Source organism: Myotis yumanensis, unplaced genomic scaffold, assembly GCF_028538775.1.
Source record: "Myotis yumanensis isolate MYYU_CA2020_CCGP unplaced genomic scaffold, mMyoYum1.0.hap1 SCAF_2, whole genome shotgun sequence".
In the NCBI taxonomy this organism is placed as follows: Eukaryota; Metazoa; Chordata; class Mammalia; order Chiroptera; family Vespertilionidae; genus Myotis; species Myotis yumanensis.
The window spans coordinates 11,873,078-11,897,403 of NW_027223753.1; the positions used below are offsets into that span (position 1 = coordinate 11,873,078).

At 49.4% G+C, this 24,326-nt stretch overlaps 1 protein-coding gene across 2 annotated transcripts in view; it reads left to right on the plus strand.

Annotated features, from left to right (window-relative positions):
• PLA2G5 (phospholipase A2 group V) overlaps nt 1-16,135 on the plus strand; it is a 28,171-nt gene extending 12,036 nt beyond the window's left edge. The window contains exons 1-5 of one of the 2 annotated variants that reach the window (XM_070403159.1): nt 9,570-9,719; nt 9,812-9,861; nt 11,605-11,749; nt 14,071-14,177; nt 14,856-16,135. In XM_070403159.1, coding sequence (XP_070259260.1) covers nt 9,822-9,861; nt 11,605-11,749; nt 14,071-14,177; nt 14,856-14,980 — 417 coding nt within the window. In that variant the 5' untranslated portion in view covers nt 9,570-9,719; nt 9,812-9,821 and the 3' untranslated portion in view covers nt 14,981-16,135. Of the gene's footprint in view, nt 1-9,569; nt 9,720-9,811; nt 9,862-11,604; nt 11,750-14,070; nt 14,178-14,855 lie in introns of those variants that run through there. The other variant, XM_070403160.1, reaches the window with a different exon arrangement.
• The last annotated feature ends 8,191 nt before the right edge of the window (nt 16,136-24,326 follow it).

Below are 24,326 nucleotides of genomic sequence, written 5' to 3' on the forward strand. Positions count from 1 at the left end.
TTAAAATCCAGGTGTTTGTGACCCACCTGTTTTCAGTGCTCAATGCACACTTCCAATAAGCCATGTACAACTTTTAACATCTTGCATATTATTTGTTCTTTATATATTGAAGTTATATGTTAAATCCAAAAATATGGGTTTTGCATTGTTCTTTGGTGTCATTTCATAATAATTATTATTTATCAAGAAATTATTATCTTGGGAAGTTAATATCTTACCAAAAAAAAAGCAAAGTTTTTTTTCATGAATTACATTATAATCAAATCTGTAACTGCCAGGGGTCTTAATCCAGCATCTAGAAGGGTTCAGGAATCTGAAGAAGGCGCTGTGTGTAAATTAATCAAGAGTCCAGAGACGAAACATAATTTTGGAGGCATTTTGGGGAGCCAGAGAAGACTTAGCTAAAGGAGCTAAGTTCTCCTTGTCTCAGAACCCCTTGCTTTTTATTAACACAATTTGTCCTAAGGCAAGGTAGATATACACATCAAAGGCCAGGGTTTAGTGTACAGAATCCATTGTCCGATTGGGGGAAATGCTTTTGGCTGTTCATGTGTTTGGCCAGTAGGAGGCAATAACATGTAGACTGAAATGCCCTCAGCTGTCTGGCAGCAAGCAATCATTTATGCATCCTTTTCAGGTTTGGGGAAATGCCCTCAGCCACCTCCAGATGATTCAGCCCTGCTGACACGCTGGAATTGGCTTCCGCCATATGACCACGTCATTTCAAATTTGTCACTTCCAGCCATTGTTTTACTCTAATGCATTTGCAAATATGTTAGTTATGTCTTTGGAAAGGTTCATAAAAAGAACTCTGACTTACTCTAAATTACAGATTTCTAAGCAAATAATAACTTAAAACTAGATAAAGATTTCTAAAACTCTAAGAAACAACTGAATTCATGAAAATACTGGTGAATAATCCGGATAAGCAAAAATTGATAATATAGAGCTAAATGAACTGAAAATAATTAGCATTCTTAAAACTTTGTTCAAGATACTGCTGATTTTAAGATGTTTTTTTTTTTTCAAGATATAAGGAAACTTGTTTTTTTTTCCTAGAGCAATTTGGTAAATTATACCCTCATAAACAATATTGTAACATTTATATTTTTCTCCCAACATAATCCCCCCAGAATTTAGCAATTCTTAATGAGTGAATGTTATTATTTTTTATGGCAATATGTTTCTTTGCATGAATTCAAGAAGACCAGTTTCCAATTCTGGGTTTATTAACCAAGACTTTGACTGGAGTGTCATGTCTGAGAGAGACATGCCTGGACTCTGAATGTCATCAGAAAGCCTTAAGAAATGAAGATTGACTTTAAAGCTAATAAAACTGATTGGAGAAATGGCCTGCTACCTTGCTTGGTCAGTGGTTCATGGCAGTCTTTCCTGTTAAGGAATGAAGGTTGCTTTCCTGAAAAATGGCAAGAAAAGAACCTCCAGACATTTTGGAGACCCCAGGAACTTGAGGAATCCACCCAAACTTACAGGTATTGCAGGCAAGGCCAATGGCTTGGCTTCTGTGCGGAGGGGCAAATTAAAGCTCAATCTGAAAATTCCTTGTGAAATTCCAGCAAAGCAAATTTAAAAGAACCTATATAGTCAATTACTATTCTTGTTGTATTCATGCAAATAATCAAGCCAAATTGAAACTGGACTTAATACAGTAAATAAATTGGTCTTAATTTGGCTCGTTAATAAAAATAAAGGATGACTGCCGAAACCGGTTTGGCTCAGTGGATAGAGCGTCGGCCTGCGGACTGAAAGGTCCCAGGTTCGATTCCGGTCAAGGGCATGTGCCTTGGTTGCGGGCACATCCCCAGTGGGGGGTGTGCAGGAGGCAGCTGATCGATGTTTCTCTCTCATCAATGTTTCTAACTCTCTATCTCTCTCCCTTCCTCTCTGTAAAAAATCAATAAAATATATTAAAAAAAAATAAAGGATGATTTATGGGGAAAAAATCATGTTTCAATAAATTCCACAGTACACAGTTGTAAATATTAGACCCTAATGCAGCTAATTGTCTTCAAAGTTTTATTTTTCACCCATAAAACAAGATTGAACTAGTTAAATAATTGGTTACAACCCTCCAAATGAATGTTTCATTTTTCTCTCAAACCATCACTTGACTTGAAGTTATTAAGAACTAAATCTTTATTCCTTTTACCAGACCATTTGTCATAATTCGTAGCCCAATAATACTGAGATTTGTAACAGGTTATCTCTACCAAGTTACAAGCTCTATTTGTGCTCAGGAAATATTTGTACTCAGGGCACCATCCAACCTCCTTCCATATCCAGGCCTCATTGTCCCTCTGACAAAGAGCAAGGATCTCGTGGCTTGGAAGGAAAACGTTGCCCCCTTTCAGCAGGAAGCAGCTACAGAAGAGACCCTGCACCCCTTTCCTCTGAAAGAATTCAAAGCCAAAATCTTTGAGGGGGGAATGTTATAGGCAATTAGACGGACATGAGCAGAGCAAGGACGATGGACCAGGTACAGAAACTCACCAGGATAGACAGCCCAAGGTGCCTAGCAAGAGGCAAAACTGGGAAGACAAGAACCTTGCCCCCAGAGTAACCTTTCTTTCCCTAGTGATAATGTAGTTTAGCTTTCACTTCTCCATTTTGTCTGTAAAGAAATCACATGTCACTTTGGTCATATTTCTGATGAAGATCCTAATCAATATGTCTTTATTGGATCTCAACACATTTCTGTACTGGAAAGACCATGGACCTGGGTGGCAGATGGGTCAGGCTTAAGATGGGTCCACCTTTTACTAGCCGTGGCCTTGGGAAAACTACCTAACATCTGGCCCTCAGTTTCCTTACTTACAGAATGGGGTCATAATGCCCACAAGATTTTGTGAGGATTAAAGATAACAAATGCTGAACTTGCCTTGAACTTGTGGCCCAGTAGACGTTCATTGAATACTGACCTCCTCTTTCCTTCCTTCCTGAGCTGTCAGCTTTGTAATCCTCTCCAACAGGAAGAGCAGACAGTATGTGTGATAGGTTCTGTACATTCCAGAGACAGGCATGCTTCTTAGAGAAGGAACAATCAGGAAAAATTTCCTGGAGGAGGACTCAATGTAGACTTTCTGCCAGTGAGCCTCAGGCAATCCTGTTCTATGTGCCAGCCTCCTGGGGGTCATCAGACCATTTGAAAAAACTGGGGGTATTTCAGTAGCTTGGGTCCCAGGGCCAGAGATTGTCCAGTTGTCCATGGCTGCCCTCAGTGGGCTTCAGCCCCAGGATGAGCCTGCATAAGACAGACACAGTAAGGGCAGAGAACAGTCATGTTTAGGGGATGCTTAATTCTCTCCACAGATATTTGTTGAGGACCTAGCAGGGGTCAGCAGTTGTTCTAGGTTCTAGGGTCAGAAATGAGTCAGAGAAGAATCCTGCCCTCAACAATCTTCCACTCTGGTTGGGGTGTTTTAACTGATAATGTGTGAATGACTGGATCCATTACCAGAGAGAGGAGAGCTTTGAGGTGCTGGATGGTGGGGGAGACAGTGAATTTAGTTCTGGGGTTCCTGTGGGCCCCTGAGCTAGAATTCAGGCAGGTATGTGAATTTTAACTATATTTATTTAAATATATCCTATATAATAAAAGGCTAATATGCAAATTGACCGAATGACTGGTTGCTATGACATGCACTGACCACCAGGGGGAAGACGCTCAATGCAGGAGCTGCCCCCTGGTGGTCAGTGCATTCCCACAGGGGGAGCACCGCTCAGCCAGAAGCCGTGCTCCCGGCTGGCGAGCGCAGCAGCGGTGGCAGGAGCCTCTCACATCTCCGTTGGCAGCCTCTCCCACCTAAGCGGCAACCAGACATCCCCTGAGGGCTCCTGGACTGTGAGAGGGTGCAGGCCGGGCTGAGGGACCCCCCACCCCTGCGTGGGCACAAATTTTGTGCATAGGGCCTCGAGTAATTTATATAACATTAATTACAGTAAATTATTAAAGTTCAAATATCTGCCTGATATTCAAACACCCACCTGATATTTAAATTTGATAATAATTCAAATTCTATTTGAAGTGCCAGCTGGGGCAGTGGGGTGAGTATGGAAGCCAGAGCCGGAGAGGTCATGCATTCACTCAGCAAACCTAAGTGAGCACCTGCTATGTGCCCAGTGTGGAGGGTACAGAAATGAAGCAGACACAGTGCCTACTCTCAGTGTGAGTGGAAATTCACAACAGTAACACTACTTATAATCGTGACCTTTCACTGAGCACCGGCTAGGTGCCAGGCACTGCGCTGAGCCCCTCAGCCGGCCTCATCTCATTGAATTTTCAAAATTACAAAATGAAGCAGGTTTCATCATTGTCCTGCCTTACAGAGGATCATGCTGAGACCTGAGGAGGTCGGGTGGCACAGGGTGTCAGAGGTGACACCCAGGTCTGAATCCACGTCTGTCTGACTTGAAGCTCAGGCTCTTTGACCCAACACTGTGCTCTCTCTCCATTCATACATTCAATCACTTGTTCACCAGTGTTATTGTTGAGTCAGAGCTAGTGCCAGACGCTGCTCAGCCAACTAAAGCTCCTGGAATCTGCAGGGAAATAAGACCCAAATCCCTGACCTCATATGAGCTCACCCCAGGAGAGATGAAGGGAGGGGGGCGTGCATACTTCCTTGAAAACACCAGCATTTGGGGGCCGACAGAGACGGGAGCTGAGTAGCAGGAACGCAGATGACAGGGCAGCCCCTCGGAAGCCAGAGGGAGAGTTTTGAGATGAGAGGAGATGGTCAGCGGGATGGAGTGCCCGAGAGACTGAGGGGGTGAAGTCCAGGCTTGGGCAACCCCAGGCTTTGGGGGATCCCTGAGAGCTGGGTGGGGGACGCAGCCAGAGCTAGGCAGCACAGGGTTCAAAGGGAGCGGGCGATGAGTAAGTGGAGGCTTCTGTGTCCAGAAACTGGGCTTTTTCAGGAAACAGAAACTGGAGAGAGGTCAGCAGAGGTAAGGGGTGTTTCCCTTTCTTGGCTGCTTTCGTCTGGGTTGGGGTGGGAGCTCCTGTGTGCCTGCAGCAGAGGAGGGGACTGGAGGGAAAGAGAAATAAACACACCGAAGGCGGAGTTTCCCCACGGCCGCTACTGCTCAGGGACACGTTGTGTATTTATTTACGTGGTTAATGCCTGTACGCTCTCTCCATGTCCCCCAACCAGAAAGGCAGCCCTGTTCACAGTGGGTCCCCGGCAGTGCCTGGCACACAGCAGACTCCCAGTGGGTACTTTTTGTGTTAAATTGAATTCACAGGGTTCCTGGCCAGGGGTAGGTCCCTGGAAGAGATGGGTTCATGCGGGCCCAGAGGAGGGGCTTTGGGGACAGGAGGGCGGGCACACCCGCGTCTTCTCAGTGTGTGTATGTGAGGGTCAGGATGGGGAGCAGGGATCAACAGAAGTGGAGGATGGAAAGTAATGACAGCTACCCATGTGCTTGTGAGAACACTTTAGGAGGCTGTGTATTTAACATTTTGGCCACTTCTCTGTTACAAATGCATTAAGCCATTTAATCCCAATCACTCTCGGAGGTGAGAGAATGACCATCAGCCCTGAGGTGAAATAGCTGAGTGGGGAAGCCAGGATTTGAATCCAGGACTCGGAGCTGCTAGGTGAACCCAGGAGAGCCTGTGGTGTGAACCCCTGAGCCGCACCCCTACCCACTTGGCCTTACCTCTCCCTGAGCCCCTCAGGTGGTCAGGAACAAACAGACAAGTGCGGAGACTTTCCCACCGCTGCTGAGTGGGGGACTCCAGCTGGCATTTCTCTCACTGCAAGGCGGTAGTTTCTTCTACTCAGAGGGAAGAAATGTGGCAATTTGGTAGAGAGTCAGGTGCAATAAAGAGGTGCCAGCCGTGCTTGGCAACATTTTACTGCGACTCCAGAGCGGGGCTTTCACAGGTTCCCGAACAGGACAGAGAGTTGGGGTTGGCAGATGGGGAGCAACAGGCAGAGAATGGGGCAGTCAGAGGGGGTGCCACCCGCTGTCCTGGCTGCCCCTGGGAGGAGGCCCAGAGAGACCGAATGAAATTTGAGCAGGAGCGTGGGCTGGAGGCCTTGACAGAGACCTGGCGTGGCCTGGGGGCGGGGTGGGGGGTGCAGGCCCAGAGGGGGATTCCAGATCCCCGGGCCTTGATGGAGAAGGGCCCTGGACCGTGGGTGGCCCCAGCGAGACGGAACTCAATATCCCTCCTGAAGCCACCCAGGCCCGGTAATGTGCTTCAGGAAATAGCTGTTTCTGAGCACAGGGAGGAAAAATCCCCAGGGGTCTTAGGGGAGACGTAAGGCTTCCTCCTGGAGCTGGCAGGGGTGGGAGGCAGGCGGGGAGGCCCTTAAAACCAGGCGGGCCCAACCCTTACCTCTCCTCCAGGCCTGACCAGAGGACAGAGAGAAGGTCTCACCGGTGAGGAATCTCATTCTGGGGGTGCCTTACCTGCGGGTGGAGGGGTCGGGCACGGAGAGGGGCTGTGAGAGGGGAGTCTGGCCCTCCACTGCTTCCCCAGGGACTGTAAGGAGGTCTCAGGTATCCTTCCCGACTGGGGGGCTGGTGCTGTCGTCCTTTCCTGGGGAAGACACGATGGACGGGGTCCTGGGAGCTGGGGGTGGGGTGGGGGGCGGCTGCTGCCTGTGGATCTGCCTGTGCAGTGACCCAGCCACGCCCCAGCCCCCACATTGCCATGCTCCGTCAGGCTGCCTGTCTCCACTCTCTCCACCTCTCATTACCGCGGCCGCTGCTCCACTCCAACATTACCTCCTGGCTCACTCATTCCCTGCTGTGGTTACTTGATAAAAATAGCCAACCCCACATCCTCCTCCTGGGGCCTGCTTTGGGCTTCCTTGAGGGCCATCTTCCCCGCCCTTCCCCACCCCAGGCGGCTGCTTCAGTGCCTCGGCCACCTTCCTGTTGTGGACCAACATTCGCGAGAATAAGACCACCGACTCCAATTAGGTCTTAAACAGCAAGCGAGGATTTGTTGAGCTGGCCAGCGACTACAGTTACAGCACCCTGCCGAAGCAGAGGCTGAACTGCAGTGCAGACTATAAGAGTTACATTTTATTATTAAATCTGTGGAGGCCCCGAGAAAAATGTGTCTTTCAAATTCTGGGCACCCAATATGGAGGAAACTCCCTTTATTTATACTTTTTCCAGTCCGTTGTCTCCCAAATTTGGAATGAGACTTCCGGGCCTTCAGAGAAAGAAGGCCTGCATGCTGGGAAGGGGCCATGAGACCCTCTCTCAAGGCCTGGCCTGATGTCAGTACCTTCCTATCTATGTGTTCTAGGACAGCGTGCCCCGTCTGGCCAAAGCGCCAGATATGCAGCCCAGCACCTTCTCAGTGCAGCTTGTTCTCTTTCAGGGCCCTTTGCCTGGGGCCTCGCGCTCACACCCACAGCCCGGGTCAAAGGTGTTCTAAAATGTGCTGGGAGACACACCATTTAGATCAGGAGACGCACCATTTAAAAGATAGCTTGTTACTCACAGTTCCCAAGAGAAGGGAACACGCCACAGCATGCAGGGCCGCTCGGGCAGCACCGGGTCGACCAGGAGGCAAGACGAGCGAAAGCATGGTCCAGAGTCTATTGTGTTTTTTATAAGAAAGGACAATTTAGGGTTGACTATCTTGAATAATTTCAAGGGACTCTTAACAGTCCTTCCTGGCCCTCAGGTGATTTAGGGCAGAGGAAATATCGGCTGGGAGCATGAGTGTTAAATAAAGGTGGTTGGGCAAGGAGGTTTAGGATTGGTTGGCTTGCGTATGAGTGAAAGGTGTGCTCGCTGAGCAGCCTCTGACTATCTCGAGGAATTAGCTAGTCCCGGGAGGGGCTGTCTCTTCCCAGCCCAGCAAGGCCCCCAAGATGTGAAAGCATCACAAGGTGTAGAAAGGGAACAGCATGGCTCCCACACAGGGGCTGCTCAGAGGCAGGGGGTCCAGTGAGTAGAGGAGTTGCATCCTATTCCTGAGCTGAATCCTTGGGCAACTCACTTCCCCTTTCTGAGCCTGGGTTTCCTGGTCTGTAAAAACCAACAACTGGCATTCTCTCCTTCAACAAATGGCTGTTGAAGGGACAGACACCGTGCCAGCAGGTCTAGCAGTTGTCACCTGCCAGGGCCATTGGCGGGTTGAGACAGTGCCTGGCACATTGTAGGTGCCCAGTACATGGGAGTTGCCCTCTTCCTCCGGTCACAGCTCCAGGAAGCAGCGGAGAAAGATGGCTGTGGATGGATAGGGTCTTGAACCATGGCCTTGGCTATTTAGAGCCCTCAGGGCAGTGGCAATGGGTGGACAGAACCCTCGGAAACGTTCTTGGAACTCAGAGGAGCTGCTGGACAAAGGATGGCAGGGAGCGGGCATCCCAGGAGCCAGGAGCCCTGGGAGTTGGAGGTGGTGCGTTTGGAGCCAGGCCTTGGGAGGGGACAGGGCTTGGGGCACAGCACTGGCCGAGAAGACCACTGAACTCAGGACTCAGGGACAGGAGGGCACCGAAGGGGAAACTGTGGCCAACTACTGGCCAGCTGGGCAGCTGCAGATGAACAAGGGGTTGGGATCCAGACAGGGAAGGAAAGCAGGCAGCCGTTGGTCAAGGACCTTCTGCCAGAGGCCCAGTTAGAATCAGACATTGGCTCAAGACACATGGAATTTCCTCTGCCTTCTGCGTGTGATCTCTTTGGACTCTAGGCCAGGACTCCTGTGTCGGGGGGGAGGGAAGCTGGGGCCTCTGGGCTCCATGGCTCAAAGGAGAGGCCCTCCCTCTGGGGAGGGAGGCTGTGCAGCACATCGAGGGGCACACTAGGTCCGTCCACTTCTTATGGCTGTGTGACTTCTGGCAGTGCCTTGACCTCTCAGAGCCTGTACTTCTCCGTTGGCAAAAGGCCAACAATGATACCTACCCTTCTGAGCTCTCCTGAGCCCCCAGCGTCAACTTATGGTAGGCCCAGTGCCTGGGCCCAAGGCAATGTTTCAATGTTAAATTCTTTTGATATTGAAGAAAAATAAATGAATAATAATAATAAGGAACCCAGCATGGATTGTATTTATTTTTATAGCAACTCGGTTGTAAAATATAATTTTAAAAAGGACTTTTTTTTGAGGAAGGGGACTATGAAGACAAAAGGGCTTGGGACCCACAAAAGCCCCGAGGAGGCCTGAGAGCCACGTCACATAAGGGGTGCTCTTGCTTCATTCCTGAGCCCCTGCTTCCGGCTGGGCACTGCTCGCAGTGCTGGGAGAGGGGTGAGCCCTCCCAGCTTCTGTCCTTAAATCACCAGCACAGAAGACGTCCTTGAACAGGCCCTCAGCACCACCAGATGAAAGGACGCCAGGACCTAAAGCCATCAGTGTCCCTGTGCCCTCCTGGCCCTGCACCAGTCTCTCCCTTGCTAGGGGCTGCTTTTCTCCCTGCCAGATCCTGACATCCTCCACCCAGGGCCCTGTCTGGGTGTGCCAATTCCTGCCCCTGACTTGTGCCAACAAATCTCCACCCATTAAAGAATCCCACCTCTTCCTCTGGTTACTTTTAGCCATTTTCTGAAGAAGGGGCAATTGAGTGGGAGCATTTGTGGTCAGGTGCCTTTGTGGTGGGACAGTTCTCTCCTGTCTCTGTTGGGGACAATATGCCCCTCTGCCCCCAAGGACTCCTTAGATCAACTCCTTGAGGTGTTTGCCTCATCTTCTCTCACTGGGTTGCCCGTGTATTGACCAGCGTGAGAAGGTAGGGCTTGGTGGGAAGCCTGGGGCAGGGTTTGAATGGGCTGTGGGGACATCTCCTGGTAAGTATGTCATGGGATGTGTTTTCTTTTCTAGAACTTCAGAGATGAAGGGGATCCTCACACTGGCTTGGTTCCTGGCTTGTAGTAAGTGCTGGCCCCCTGACCTTTGAACTGGTGACCCTCTAACCTCTAGGAACAACAGGGTAGTGGCAAGGAGACCCTGAGGCTGTAGAGAGTTAACTGTGCATCTGGGCTCTGCATGTACTTGTGTAGATGTCAGCAGAAGCCTTTGTTTTCTCATTTATGATAGCAGGTCTGTGGCAGGATCTAGCACAGTGGTTCTCAACCTTCTGGCCCTTTAAATACAGTTCTTCATGTTGTGACCCAACCATAAAATTATTTTCATTGCTACTTCATAACTGTAATGTTGCTACTGTTATGAATCATAATGTAAATATCTGATATGCAGGATGGTCTTACGCAACCCCTGTGAAAGGGTCGTTCGACCGCCAAAGGGGTCGCGACCCACAGGTTGAGAACCGCTGATCTAGCAGGTAATGAGTTAGGGTTGTGCTCTAGGGAGACTACGTGGTTTGTAAATGCAGGAGGCAGATTTTTTTGTTTGCTTGTTTGATGCAAAACAAAATAAAATAAATCGGGGGATAAAACACAACCAAGTAAAAAGCAAGCACCTCCCACCCCAGGATTCCTGGCCATACTCTGCTCAGGCCTGTCCAGGTTTTGTGTGCAGCCCACCTGCTGCCACCTCCCAGCTGGAAGTAACTGCATAGCATGGAGTCAGGGATCTGTCTTGAGCTTCTCCTCAGCCCCGGACAGGCTGCCTGCTTTTTGATGTCTCTGAATCCCTGGAGACTGTAGGAGGAGCGCGAGGCCTCGAGCCTCTGGCTCACTGTGTACCCCTGCACAAGCCACCTTTTCCCTCTAGGCCTCAGTTTCCCAATCTGCACGATGAGGGAGCTGGCTTCAGAGAGCTCCAAGAGGCCCACGCTGCTTGAAGATTCTTATGTTCTAAACTAGAGGCCCGGTGCACGAAATTCATGCACTCGGGGGGGGGGGGGGGTTCCCTCAGCCCAGATTGTGAGAGGGCGCAGGCCAGGCCGAGGGACCCCACTGGTGCACGATCAGGGCTGGGGAAGGACACGGGAAGTTGGCCAGCCGGGGAGGGACTGTGGGAAGGCTCCAGGGCGTGTCCGGCTCGTCTCGCTCAGTCCCGATTGGCCAGACCCCAGCAGCAAGCTAACCTACAGGTCAAAGTGTCTGCCCCTTGGTGGTCAGTGCACGTCATAGCGAGTGGTTGCATGGCCTTAGCATATCATTAGCATATTACACTTTGATTGATTGAATGGCCTACCGGACGACCTGACACTTAGCATGTTAGGCTTTTATTATATAGGATGGTGTTAGTGGGAGGAGAAAGGTGTGTATTGTTAGGAGATAAAGGAAGAGCCCATTAGCCAGCTTCATATGATACCGTATTATTTATACCTAATGTTTCTTGGCCCCTGAGTATGTATCTGCCACTGTGCTGGAAATTTACATCCTTTACCTTAGTGTAACCCTCATGACAACTCCCAGAGGCAGGCATTCATTTTAGGAAACCGAGGAACACGAGGTCCGAGAGATAAGTGGCCTGTGCAGCATCATACTGTGAGTCAGCAGGGGAGGGGGGGGGGGGGGCGTGTTTTGGACCCAGGCTTGCTCATTCCCCAAGTCCAGCCATGTAACCACTTCTCTATGCTGCTTGCCCTCACCTTCTTTGTCCCTCTCCCACTGATGGGGAGGAGGAGAAAGAGACACCTGGGCTCCTCTAAGCCCCAGGATGGGAGAGAGGCAGGAGCAGCTGGGAAAGCCGGGGCTGTCTTTCAGGTGTGCCCGCTGTGTCAGGTGGCTTGCTAGAACTGAAGTCGATGATTGAGAAGGTGACAGGGAAGAACGCCTTGATGAACTATGGCTTCTACGGCTGTTACTGTGGCTGGGGCGGCCGAGGGACCCCCAAGGATGTTACTGATTGGTGAGCTGATTATCATGACTGCCCTTCATGCTCCAGGCTCTGCACCCACATGACCTCCTCTAATCCCATGTCACTTCTGGAATTGAAGCACCATTTTATAGATAAGAAAACTGAGTGTCAGAGAGGTTAACTGACTTGCCCACGCTACATCTAGTAACTCTCCAAATCTCAGTGGCCTAATGTGTCAGATGGTCTGTTGCTGCGTAACAACCATCCTAAAATGTAGTGACTTAAAGCGACGACGACCATTGATTTGTTAAGAATCTTCCATTTGGGCAGGGCTTGGTGTGCTGGCTTGTCTCTGTGCCACCCAGCTTCAGCTTGGGCACCTTGACTGAGGCTGGATGAGGCATCATCCAGAGGTGCACTCCGATAGCTGGCACGTGGTCGCTGGCTGCTGGCTGGGAGCTCAGATGGTGCTGGGGCTGGGGCTGGGGCTGGGGGCCTCCGTTCCTCCCACCCAGGCCTCTCCAAGATTGTTTGGACTTCCTCACAGCACGGTGACGCTTGGGTTCTAAGAGTGAGTGTCCCAAGACTGCAAGACAAAAGAGTATAGCGTTTTTATGACCAAGCCTCGGGAATTTCACGCTGGTCCTTCTTTTCGGCTGAGGCAGTCATAATGGCTTTAAGAGGGAGGGGACCTAGTTCTCACATCTTGATTGGGAAGTGTATAAGTTCCAGAACAGGGGGGAGGAGAGATATTGTTCTTTGGAAAATGCCACCTGCTGGGTTAACAATTCTGAGACTGCTAGAGATGTATGATGGGGTGAGGCACTTCAGGGCATGGATGGCAGATGGTTGGAGCTGAGTTCCTTGCTGCTGGAGGGGGAGTTTGCAGATCAGCAAGGACAGGAAGCTAGAATGACCTATGTGGTGGTGGATTAGAGTTGGAGACATCAATATGAACTCTAGTTTAGCTTAATACAGATGCAGATGGTTACATATAGAAATATGTAGACATGTGTATATACATGGGGTTAATATAGACACACACATAAACACATACATATAATCTATATCTATATCTACATATATATACATATATATGTATATATATATATACACACACATATATATACACATATATATATATAATATATATTCTATCAGCTGAGAGGACCTACAAGAAACAACCTCTCAGTAGCAATAAGCAACACCTAGTGTCCAGATCTGGTTTCTAATATCATTCTCCCAGGAACCAAGGCTCCTTAGAGAAATGGCTGATGCTAGGACTAGTGCGGGAAATATACAGGATGAGCCTGGAGCTTCTTATAAACTAGAAAGTAAGGAAGTGCTCAAACAAACAAAACAAACCCCAAACAGACGTCACATTGATGGAAATGCCAAAGAGCACAGGAACCGACCGAAAGAGCTCCTGATGGCCAAAGCTGGGACAATTAGAGCAAAACAAGAAACACATAGCATGAGACAAATGTCAGAGAAACCCAATAGTAGGGCATCCTGCCAAATACTTGACCAGTATTCCTCAAAACTGTCAAGGTCATCGAAAACAAGGAAAGAGTGAGAAACTGCCCTGGGTCAAGAGGAGCCTACAGAGACATGACGACTCAATGTCATGTGGGGTCCCCCACGGGATCCTGGAACATAAAAGGACCTTACGTAAAAACTAAGGAGATCTGAAAAAGCTGTGAACTTTTTACAATGAATGAATCAATAATTACATATTAGTATTTAGTAATTAGTTAACATTGGTTTGTTACTTCTAACACATGTATCATATTAATATAAGATGTTACTAATAGAAGAAACTGGATGTGGGGTAAATGGGAACACTGCGTACAATTTCTCAACTTTTTTGTAAGTAAAAAAATGTAATGAAACCTGCTACCCTTAGCATACTGGAAGTTTATTTTTTGATCTTATAACAGTTCAATCAAACATGTTGATTTTGGGACCCAGGTCCCTTCCACCTTGTGGCTCTGCTATACCCGGTGGCCTCAGTGTCCTAGGCTGGATCACCTTCATTCAGCTGAGGTGGAGAAAGAAAGAAAGTGGAGGATAACGTGTGAGGTTTTTATGGGTAGGTCTGAAAGCAGTGTACATCACTTCTGCCCACATTCCTCTGGCTGGAACCTAGTCATGTGACTACTTGTACCTGCAAGGGAGATTGGGAAATGTAGTCTCACCATGAGCTTAGGAGGAAAAAACAGGTCAGTGAGCTGCTAGCCAATGGCAGGCAGCCCTAGAAGAAGGGCATATTCTTATTAGATTCTTTCTCTGCCAGACCACGCCCACCGATGTGGCCTCCGCTTAAATGGCATGCCCCTTCCACTCAGGATCTAAGTGTGTTGCATTGACAGGTGCTGTTGGATACATGACCACTGCTATGGGCTGCTGGAGGAGAAAGGCTGCCACATCCGGACACAGTCCTACCAATACAGTGTCTCGCGGGGCCTGGTCACCTGTGGTAAGGCTGGGGCTGCCCATTCAGGCCACTGGAGGAGCCTGGGTCTCTGCTGGCCCTGAGTTCAGCTGCCCCTAGAGATCAGCCAGTCTATATCTTGGGGGAGGGGGAGAGAACTGGGGCAAGAATATTGCAGCTGTATCTGATGTCTTAGATTGAGTATTCAGTAGGTGCCAAATGTTTGCATATTCCCTTTACTTGCTCCCTGAAAATACCCTGTGAGTAGGTTTAGTCTCTCCATTTTACAGAGGAGGAAACTGAAACACAAAGGCTTGCCAGTTCGTATAGCTAGAGTTGGGATTCAAGTTCAGGTCCCTCTGAGTTCAAAGCTAAGTCTGGATAAGGTGTCGCTATGAGAACTGGGGTTCCTCCAGGGCAGGAGCTGTCTCCGCCATCAGACTGAGGGGATGTGTGTCCTTGATGAGACTGGGGCTCCCGGAGGGCAGGAGTTGTGTCTCCCTAGGCTGAAACCTCACCCCAGACAGCTGGGCCTTTTCCATCAGATGATGCATCCCCCGGGATAGACGCGGTGCCGCCCTCATCAGACTGAGTGCTCCATCAGAGCAGGAAGCAGACGGGGAGTCTGCTCAGTCTAGAAGCAAGTCCTGACTGAAGCGAGCCTGGGAGTCAATGTCCATAGAGGGCGTCTTCCTCATTCCGCATTTGGCGTCCTGTTTGCAGAGCTGGGGCCCGCCTGCCAGATGAAGCTCTGCTCCTGTGACCGGAAGCTCGCCTACTGCCTGAAGAGAAACCTAAAGAGCTACAACCCTAGTTACCAATACTTCCCCAACTTCCTCTGCACCTAGTGACCCTCAGTGAGCGCCACCAGACCATGACTTTTGCCCCCTTCTGCTGCCACACGGGACTCACTGGTGCTGCTGGGCTGCTGAGAGGGCTCCCAGGTCTGGCTCCTGGTTCTCTCCTGATGGTCCACTGGGCTTGGAGGAGCCCATAGCCACTCCTCACCCTCCAGACAATCCCCAGAGAGTGACTGGTCATAGGACCTGACAAAGTCAAGGTTCCTGGCTCACTCCTAACGCCAGGCCAGTCGTCCTCGCCTCTGAAGATAGTGCCCCGTCTCCAGGAGGAAGACTTTCCTGGGATGCATTTCCGGTTTCTGTCTCCCTCTAGAGAATTTTGCTCAAGAAGAAGCTAAATTGACTCCATAGATCTGCCATGTGTATATTAAATAGCATTTCTCCTGAAGACTAATAAACACCACACAGGCATATCCCTCTGCTGTGGGGATTGCCTGTGCCTCTCTCCCTGCCACTGGGCCACTAAACGCAAAGTTAACCACGTTCTCTCAGAGACAGAAGGTGAGGCTCAGTAAGTAGAAGGTTTTCTGAGATGAGAGCAAGCCTTCCTTGGGGCTCATCTCCTCAAATCTTGGGGGTCCCCTGGAGCCAAGCATTGGTCTCATTTTTCCTTGAGGGGGTGGAAAGAAGGTTTAAATCCCAGCTACATCGATGTGAGAGAGAAACACCAATAGGCTGCCTCCTGCACACACTCCAACCAGGGATCGAGCCCGCAACCCAGGCACGTGCCCCAGCCAGAATCGAACTGGCCACCTTTTGGTGCACAGACCGACGCTCAACCAACTGAACCACACTGGCTGGGCTCTGACATTGTCTTTTAAAAAAAGAGAAACCGTAATGTTTCTTGTGATATAAATTGGGAAACCCGAAGCCACCTTGATGCTGACACAGAGATGCTGAGATTCTGGGATTTCACAGAGCAGAATGTTTTCTTACATAGGGTTCAGCTATGGGGTTTATTTTTACCAAGTAAGGCCGTTAAGCGCCCCAACTCATCTAGTATTTGTAAATGAATATTGAGACAGCAGGGAGAAAGGACATATTTTAAAACAAAGGAGAGTCCCGCCCAAGAAAAGACCTTTGGCTTCTTTCCACGGACAAACCCCAAAATAGCCACATGATAAATGGGATCTATATTTAAAAAGCGCCAATGTTCAACATTTTCTAAATAAAATTTGATTTCTTGATTACCCTAAAATGTAACTGGTGTTTCAGAAAAGTGTGATATAGTCTCATGTCTATATTTGACAACATCGTACAGAAAATGGGGCTCAAGTATCCAATTTGCTCATAAAAATTTTTTTTTGATCAAAGCCATTTCCTGAATCCATTTAAAAAAAATTTTTTTTAAATTGATTTCAGAGAAGAAAGGGAGAGGGGGAGAGAGATAGAAACATCCATGATGAGAGAGAATCATGGATTGGCTACCTCCTGCAAGTCCCCCATTGGGGATTGAGCCCACAACCCGGGAGCATGTGCCCTTGACCGGAATCGAACCTGGGACCTTTCAGTTTGCAGGCTGATGCTCTATCCTGAATCCATTTTTAAACAGGTATGTGGGGGAAGTGGGGAGCTTCACTCTTAATGCCATTTCTCTTCAATCGCAGTATTCTGGATGATGGAGAAGAGACTCAGCCCAGGCTTCTCCCTTCCCTCAGGGCCAGGTGGCAGGCAAGCTGGTGTCTTGCTGGTAAGTTCTGCAGGAAGGGGCTGTAAACAGGCCCTTCTCCCTGGGGTATCCCAGCTCAGAGATGCAGGATTCAGACACGTGCCCGCAGGCATCTGTGGACGAGGGAGGCTGTGAGGTTATGAAAGCGACATTACAAGCTGATGTGGGTGTGAGCTGGAAGGGTCCATGGAGAACCTTCTTTTACCTGCCAGGACATTGGGGCTCAGAGAGGTTAGGAGACCTTCCCGAAGTCACACAGCACACAGACATCAGACGCTGGTTCTAAACCACTGTCTTCCACTCCAGCCCACACAGAGAGAAAACGGAGCCTGGAGTGGCTCAGGGACTCAGCCACATTGGGGCTTCCCAGGAGCACCTCCTGATTCCACCTGGGAACCAGCTCCCTTCCTTCTCTGCTCTCACTGCCTCCTGGGAGTCTGTCCTTGGCTGGTTAGTCTGGCTGGGGCTCTGGGCTTCATCTTCAGTGGAGGGAACCCCACTGAGGTCCTCCAGGCCCACTGCCCTGGATCCACCCTCAGGGCTGTGAACAGCTCGGGCGGAAATGATGAAATCCACGTGATGGCTGACACTCGGGAAGAGGCGGTCTCCTTGACTGTTTTATTGGACCCTCTCTTAGCTGGCAAGAGAACCAGCAGGAAGGTCATCTCTCTCAACACTGCATAGCCCTCCTTTCGAAGGAGATACTGAAATGTACAGGTCAGACCATACATGCCTCCCTGGGTGGAGCTTTATATAAAAGTAGGCAGCCCTAACCGGTTTGGCTTAGTGGATAGAGCGTCGGCCTGCAGACTGAAAGGTCCCAGGTTCGATTCCAGTCAAGAGCATGTACCTTGGTTGCGGGCACATCCCCAGTGGGAGGTGTGCAGGAGGCAGTTGATCGATGTTTCTCTCTCATCGATGTTTCTAACTCTCTATCCCTCTCCCTTTCTCTCTGTAAAAAATCAATAAAATAAATATATTTTTAAAAGTCTGGGTTATTAAAAACTACAAATGCATTTCCAGATGCGAGACAGACAGTTCGGAAAACTGTCCTCTAACCCAGATCTTAAAATAAATAAATAAATAAATAAGTAAGTAAATAAATAAATAAAAGTAGGCAGACAACACAGACACATAGACATCCAACAGCAGGTTGCCTTAGAAATACGGGTCGTTGACTGGTGTTTGAAACTGATCCTGCCAGATGGCCTCCTTAGCTTCTCTTGTTGGAGACTTGGATGAGGTGAGAGGCTGAGGGGTCCCAGGTTGCCCGCAGGGGTTCCACAGTGCAGTTTGCCCTGCCACTTAGGCTGTAAGACCTGAGGCAGCAGTGCCAGCACAAAAAGAAATAGCCTCGCCTGTCTGGCATGGCTCAGTGGTTGAGCATCGACCTGTGAACCAGGAGGTCACTGTTCAATTCGCAGTCAGGACACATGCCTGGGTTGCGGGCTCGATCCCCAGTGTGGGGCATGCAGAAGGCAATCAATGGTTCTCACATCATTGATGTTTCTCTCCCTCTCCCTTCCTCTCTGAAATCAATAAAAATATATTTTGGAAAAGGAAAGAAAGAAAGAAAGAGAAAGAAAGAAAGGAAGGAAGAAAGAAAGGAAGGAAGGAAGGAAGGAAGGAAGGAAGAAAGGAAGGAAGGAAGGAAGGAAGGAAGGGCCTCACGCAGACTTTTTTACTGGCTCCCACAATCCTGGAAAGTAAAATCTCTGTTTAAAAAAATCCTTTATTTTATACACAGGCATCCCCTAGTAGTTCTGCTGCTCCGACCAAACCATGGTTGATACAGCAGGCTCCCCGGTGCCCAACAGCACGCTTGCCACACAGCAGGTGCTCAACCTGCGTTTGTTGAGTGACTGAGTGATTGAATGAACAAATGAGTAGTCCCTGCCCTCAAAGACTTCACAGACCCTCCCGGGAGCGGGAACTGAGGAGCTGAGCAGGCAATATAGGGGTCATGGCATTTTGACTTTTGTGGTGGGGCTGTCTGGACAAGCGCTGGGCTCACCCTTTGGCCTCCCAGTCGTGGATGTCTCCCTGGTCTGGGTTTGTGCTGGATGAAGGGATGGGCACCCCATTAGACTGCCATGCTAAGCGCATCCTCAGGGGAACAGGGGAGACAACTCAGTGCCCCAATATCCAAAAGGGGGTGTGGGCATCCTCCATGTCTTGCTCCTGAAAATGAGCTTCCAGCCAGTGCATGTGCCCAGATGCTGCTGCAGACACAAGGACAGCTCTGGTCACCTTGCAGATCTGCTTCTGGCACTTGCTCCCGGGACTCCTACCAGCCTGGGAAGGAAACTGGAGTGCTCACGTCTGCTTAGCCAGAGAGACCATCCCACTCACACATCACCCAGATAGCAAGAACCCCCCTCCCCTTCCCAGGAACCTCAACAATCCTGCCACCTCCTAGAAACCTCCTCAGCTATCAAATGGGCTAATAGCACCTCCCTCCCTAGGTTGTTGGAAATATTTGATGATACTGTGCACACAAATGACCCACCGTAGTGGCTGACACACAGTAGGCACACAATAAATGGTACCCGCCCTGGGAGAGAACCACGAAACCGAAGCCCAAGGGTTTTGACTCCAAATGGTTGGCCCTAAACATAAGCTCTGAGGGCCAAGGTCAGTGTCCAGGACAGAAGGTGACCCCTCTTTTCCCTCTCTTCCCAGGCGGCTGTGAAGCACTTACCACACTGGATGTGGCCAGGGGTGACACTGGGGTGGTAGTGGTCCTATTTGGGGAGCACTGGCGAGCTCTCAGGAGGGAGCAGCAGCACCTGTGGGGCGACACAAACTGAGCCCAGGGCAAGCAGGTGCCACAGCCCGTTCAGAGGCCTCGCGGTGCCCTGAGCCTGGAATGCCCATCCAACTACTCGCCTCCCCCCACGCTCCACCCCCCGCGCTAGCTAAATCCCTCCTACCCACCAAGGCCAGGCTCAAATGCTACCTCCAGGTGACACCTGTCCCAGGTGATGTCTTCCCCAGCAGAGGTCATCATTCCTCTCTGGACTCCCAGATAGTACCCATCATTCATTCACTGAAACACCCACCGTCAGTCCTTCAACACACATCGATGGAGCACCTGGCTGGGTCCTGGGGATACGGAGATTGAACAATAACCACAAAGTATAAATTTCTTCCTCAACAAGCTCAGTCTAGGGAGGGAGACAGACACTAGACAGCACTCCACAGAGTGCCAAGGATGGGATGTCTGATAAAGGAGTTTTGAGTTGAACTAGGAGGCTACTGTCCAACCAGGATGGTGGTGGGCTGACGCTGCGGGCCAGGCTCCCCACAGATTCTCCTGGGGTCTGTCTGGACCGCTGTACTCCATCTCCATCACAGCGAGCACAGAGGACCGGATGTGCTGCACATAAAGGACCGGATCACACATCTCAGGCCCCATCTGCCAATACAGGGGGACCTCGGGACCCCAGCTCAGAGAGCACAACTTCCCAGTGTCACCTGCATTCTCCACTGGGACTGAAAGGGTTAGGAATTTAGTCCCAGGGGAGGGGGAGAGCTCTGCACAGGTGGAACCTGATACACCCCAAAGGTCCCCGAGGGCCTGCCAGGTAGGTGGGCTGCTTTGGAACTACCTGCTGTTAAACACACATCCCCTTGCCCAATAGGAACCTCTGCTCTGGGGGCCAGGAATCTGTTTGTTTTTAATCCTTACGTGAGGATATGTTTTTATTGATTTTTTGAGAGAGAGAGAGAGAGAAAGAGAAACATCAATGTGGGAGAGAAACATTGATCAGTGGCCTCCAGTACTTGCTCCGACTAAAGATGGGACCCGAAACCTAGGTATGTGCCCTGACTGGGAATTGAACCCACAACCTTTTGGTATACCGGACAGTGCTCTAACCCACTGAGCAACCAGGCCAGGGCCGGAAATCTGTATTTGTAAACAAGCTCTGTGGGCGTTGCAGACAGCTGTCAGGTGTGGGGACATTGGGAGGCTATATGCATCACAAAAAGTTAGCAAAGCTCACTTATACTCATACTAAAGGCCCGGCGCATGAAATTCATGCGAGGGTATGGTCCTTAGTCGGAGCCTGACGGCCAGGGGAAGGGACCCAGATGTCCGCCATTCCCGCCCATTCACCGGGCCCACACCCGCTGCGGGTCACCCTCTGTGTGTGGGGCAACCGGCAGGGTGGGGGGCCTTGGCCTGGCACTGCCCGAATCTCCCGCCACCCACCCCCAGTTCCCCATTCGTCATCGGGCGATTGGAGCCTGCCGGCCGGGGAAAGGGACCAAAAGGGGGTCAGTGCACCTCATAGTGACTGGTCAAGTGGTCATTCTGGTTATTCTGCCATTAGGGTCAATTTGTATATTACCCTTTTATTATATAGGATAGAGTCCCAGTACACGGGTGGGAGCCGGCTGGCCTGCCCTGATGGGGGTCCCAGATCCGGGTGGGGGTCCCTGCTGGGGGTTGGGGCCTGCCAGGATGAGGGGCCGAGGGCGATTTGCAAGCTGGCCACGACCCTAATTGGGGTGGGGGTCCCTGCTGGGGGGCGGGGCCGGCTGGGGTGAGGAGCCATGGTTGTTCTGGTCTCTGGTCATTCTTTTTTTTTTGCTGTTTCGGTCGCTGGGCTTTTATTATATAGGTCAGTGATGGCAAACCTATGACACGCGTGTCAGAGGTGACACGCGAACTCATTTTTTGGTTGATTTTTCTTTGTTAAATGGCATTTAAATATATAAAATAAATATCAAAAATATACATCTTTGTTTTACTATGGTTGCCAATATCAAAAAATTTCTATATGTGACACGGCACCAGAGTTAAGCTAGGGTTTTTCAAAATGCTGACACGCCGAGCTCAAAAGTTTCGCCATCACTGATATAGGATATCCACTGGTACAACCCAATGAGGTCCACAGGGACTAGGCCAACCTGTGGTCATGGTCCTCATTTCACACATTTCTATATTTGAGACGGTGCACCCAGGGGCGGGGGGTGGGGAGGGAGTGTAAGAGGTGTGTCCTCCTGATAAATACAAAATTATACATCACCATCCTCATCCACCTAGCATGGGCACATTTTGTAACTTCCTTTTTTAATGAAAAATGTATTTAGGACATTTTTAATATCTTATGATAGGGCATTTTCTTAAAATGTGTTACTCAGCTGTCTGCCTTTTAAACCAAGCACAGCCCTTGTAACTGACGAAATGTCCTTGACCAAACTTCAGTCAGGGCCTTTGAGCTCTTTTTTTTTTTTTTTTTAAACTGGGCCCTCGTTGGGTCTTGTCCTCCAGAGCAAGAATCTTGTTCAGCCAGTTTCCGGAGAATCCCCCACCCTGGGTATCTGATCAAATTCCTCATCCTCACCATCCCAGGTGGCGTCTGCACCCGGCCTGCCTTCAGCAGGAATCCTGTGGAGTTAGTTAGCATGAACCCCCCTGAACCCGTGACGCTTCCTCTTAGTAATTTTCCATCCACCGACCCCCGGCCTGCTCCCTGGCTATAAGTGCCCCCTTGTCCCTGCTGTATCTGGAAATAAGCCCCAACCCAGGCTGAGGTCTCTTCCCCCCTGTTGCAATCATTCTTGGTTAAAAATCTGCTTTTCTTCATTAAGCTACTGTCCAGCTCTGTGGGGTTTTGTAAAAAAATATATTTTTTAAATTGATTTTTAGAAAGAGAGTGGGAGGGAGCGGGAGAGAGAGAAACATCGATGTGAGAGTGGAACAGGGCTGGCTGCCTTTGGCACGCGCCCCCACCTGCAATTATGCCCCGGCCAGAAATTGAACCCTCAACCTTTCATTCAGTGCAGGGGCAATGCCCAACCAACTGAGCCACACGGCCAGGGCCAGCTCTGGTTTTCTTTAACAGTTATGTGCGCGAGACCCAGGTAGGACCCAGTTCATCGCTGGGCCCCTGGACCTCTCACCCAGGACCCTAGGTGTGTGCCTTGGAAGCTTTTGTCTTCACTCCTGACCCATAGCTCAGGATCCACTGATGAGCAGGCTCCTGAGCCTGCAGCGAGGTGAGGACTGAGTAGACTCTAGAACAGTGATGGCGAACCTTTTGAGCTCGGCGTGTCAGCATTTTGAAAAACGCTAACTTAACTCTGGTGCCGTGTCACATATAGAAATTTTTTGGTATTGGCAACCATAGTAAAACAAAGATTTATATTTTTGATATTTATTTTATATATTTAAATGCCATTTAACAAAGAAAATCAACCAAAAAATGAGTTCGAGTGTTACCTCTGACACTCGTGTCATAGGTTCGCCATCACTGCTCTAGAACAGCGGTCGCCAACCAGTGGTCCGTGAGGTCTGAAAGGTTGGCGACCGCTGCTCTAGAAGATAAGGTAGAGCCTGAGGCATCTGTGTTTGTATGAGGCCAGTCTGGTTAGAGTCTCAAGTGCTTCTGTGGACAAGGTACAGGCACGCTAATTAAGAAGAAAGGAGCTCTCGGTACAGTGGAAACTCCCTTCTCCAACCCCTGATGACTATCTGCTCCGCCAACTCCGTCTGCTTCCTTTCTAGGTGGCATGACTTTCCCAAGGATAATACGGAATCTCAATGGCCTCTTTGGGAAACTTGAGATGTCCCCAAACTGGCTCTTCTGAGAACTTTCCTTCCCATCTCCCCTTCTTACCGCTTTAGTTCCCTTGAATCCTTTGATAGGACCTTCTCCATCCCTCTGTCCACCTCAGTTAGGCCTTTTCCCTGCCCTCTCCAGCCCCTGGTTCACTTGAATATTCAAGCCCTTTTCCTCCCTCTGGGGCTCTGAAGGGCCTCGGACCCCCAAAAGCTACTGAGGCTGAAAAGGAAAAAGGTACGTTGGAAACAGACTGGACATTCATCCATTCAGATGGATTTGAAGACATCTGGCAGCTACTTGTGCGGTCAAACTGGCGAAGATTGAATAGATTTATTTATATGTTCTTTTAAAACTTAACTTTGATATAAAAAAGTACACTGATGCAAAACTAGCATGTGGTTTTCTCTCTGCTAAAACAACCAAGTTTTCTTGGATTATTTATCTGCTGTTAACAGGAGATTGTAAAAGATAATCAGCCTAGGGACCAAGATCTTGTCTTATCAGAATGATCTCTTACACAGTATATTAATCTTTACCGTGTCCTTGGTTGTTGCAAAGGTCTAAGGTTTTTTACATTGTTGACAATCTAGACTTCCCAAAACCAAGCCTTAAGTGAAACCTTCTTGTTCTTGAACTGACCTTGAGATTTCCCCCAGGACCCCACCTCCCACCCACCACCCCCAAAGGAGGGCTATTGCAAATAATTTGGTTTATTTGACATGTTAGGTTGCATGGACAGCGTTGTCAACTAAGAGATATTTAACCTTCCCTGGGTTATATTTGTATGTGCAAAACGTTATTTCAGAAACTGTGTGAATTTCTAGAAATGGATCCATGTCCTTGCTGTTTGTGGCATGTTATGATTTGATGTTAGCAGTCATATTTCCAATTATTATTTTTAAATGTTGGGTGTTGCAGAAATAGCCGCATTTTGGGAGGGGGGGGGGGCGTCAAATGAACTTGCATCAGATATTTAACACAGCCATTTTCATCTGATTTATGTTTTTTTACTCTGATTCTTCTCTGAAAACATTTGCAGTCAGCCACAGGGCAGAATCCTTCGTGATGGAGCCGATTCTAGACGAAGATT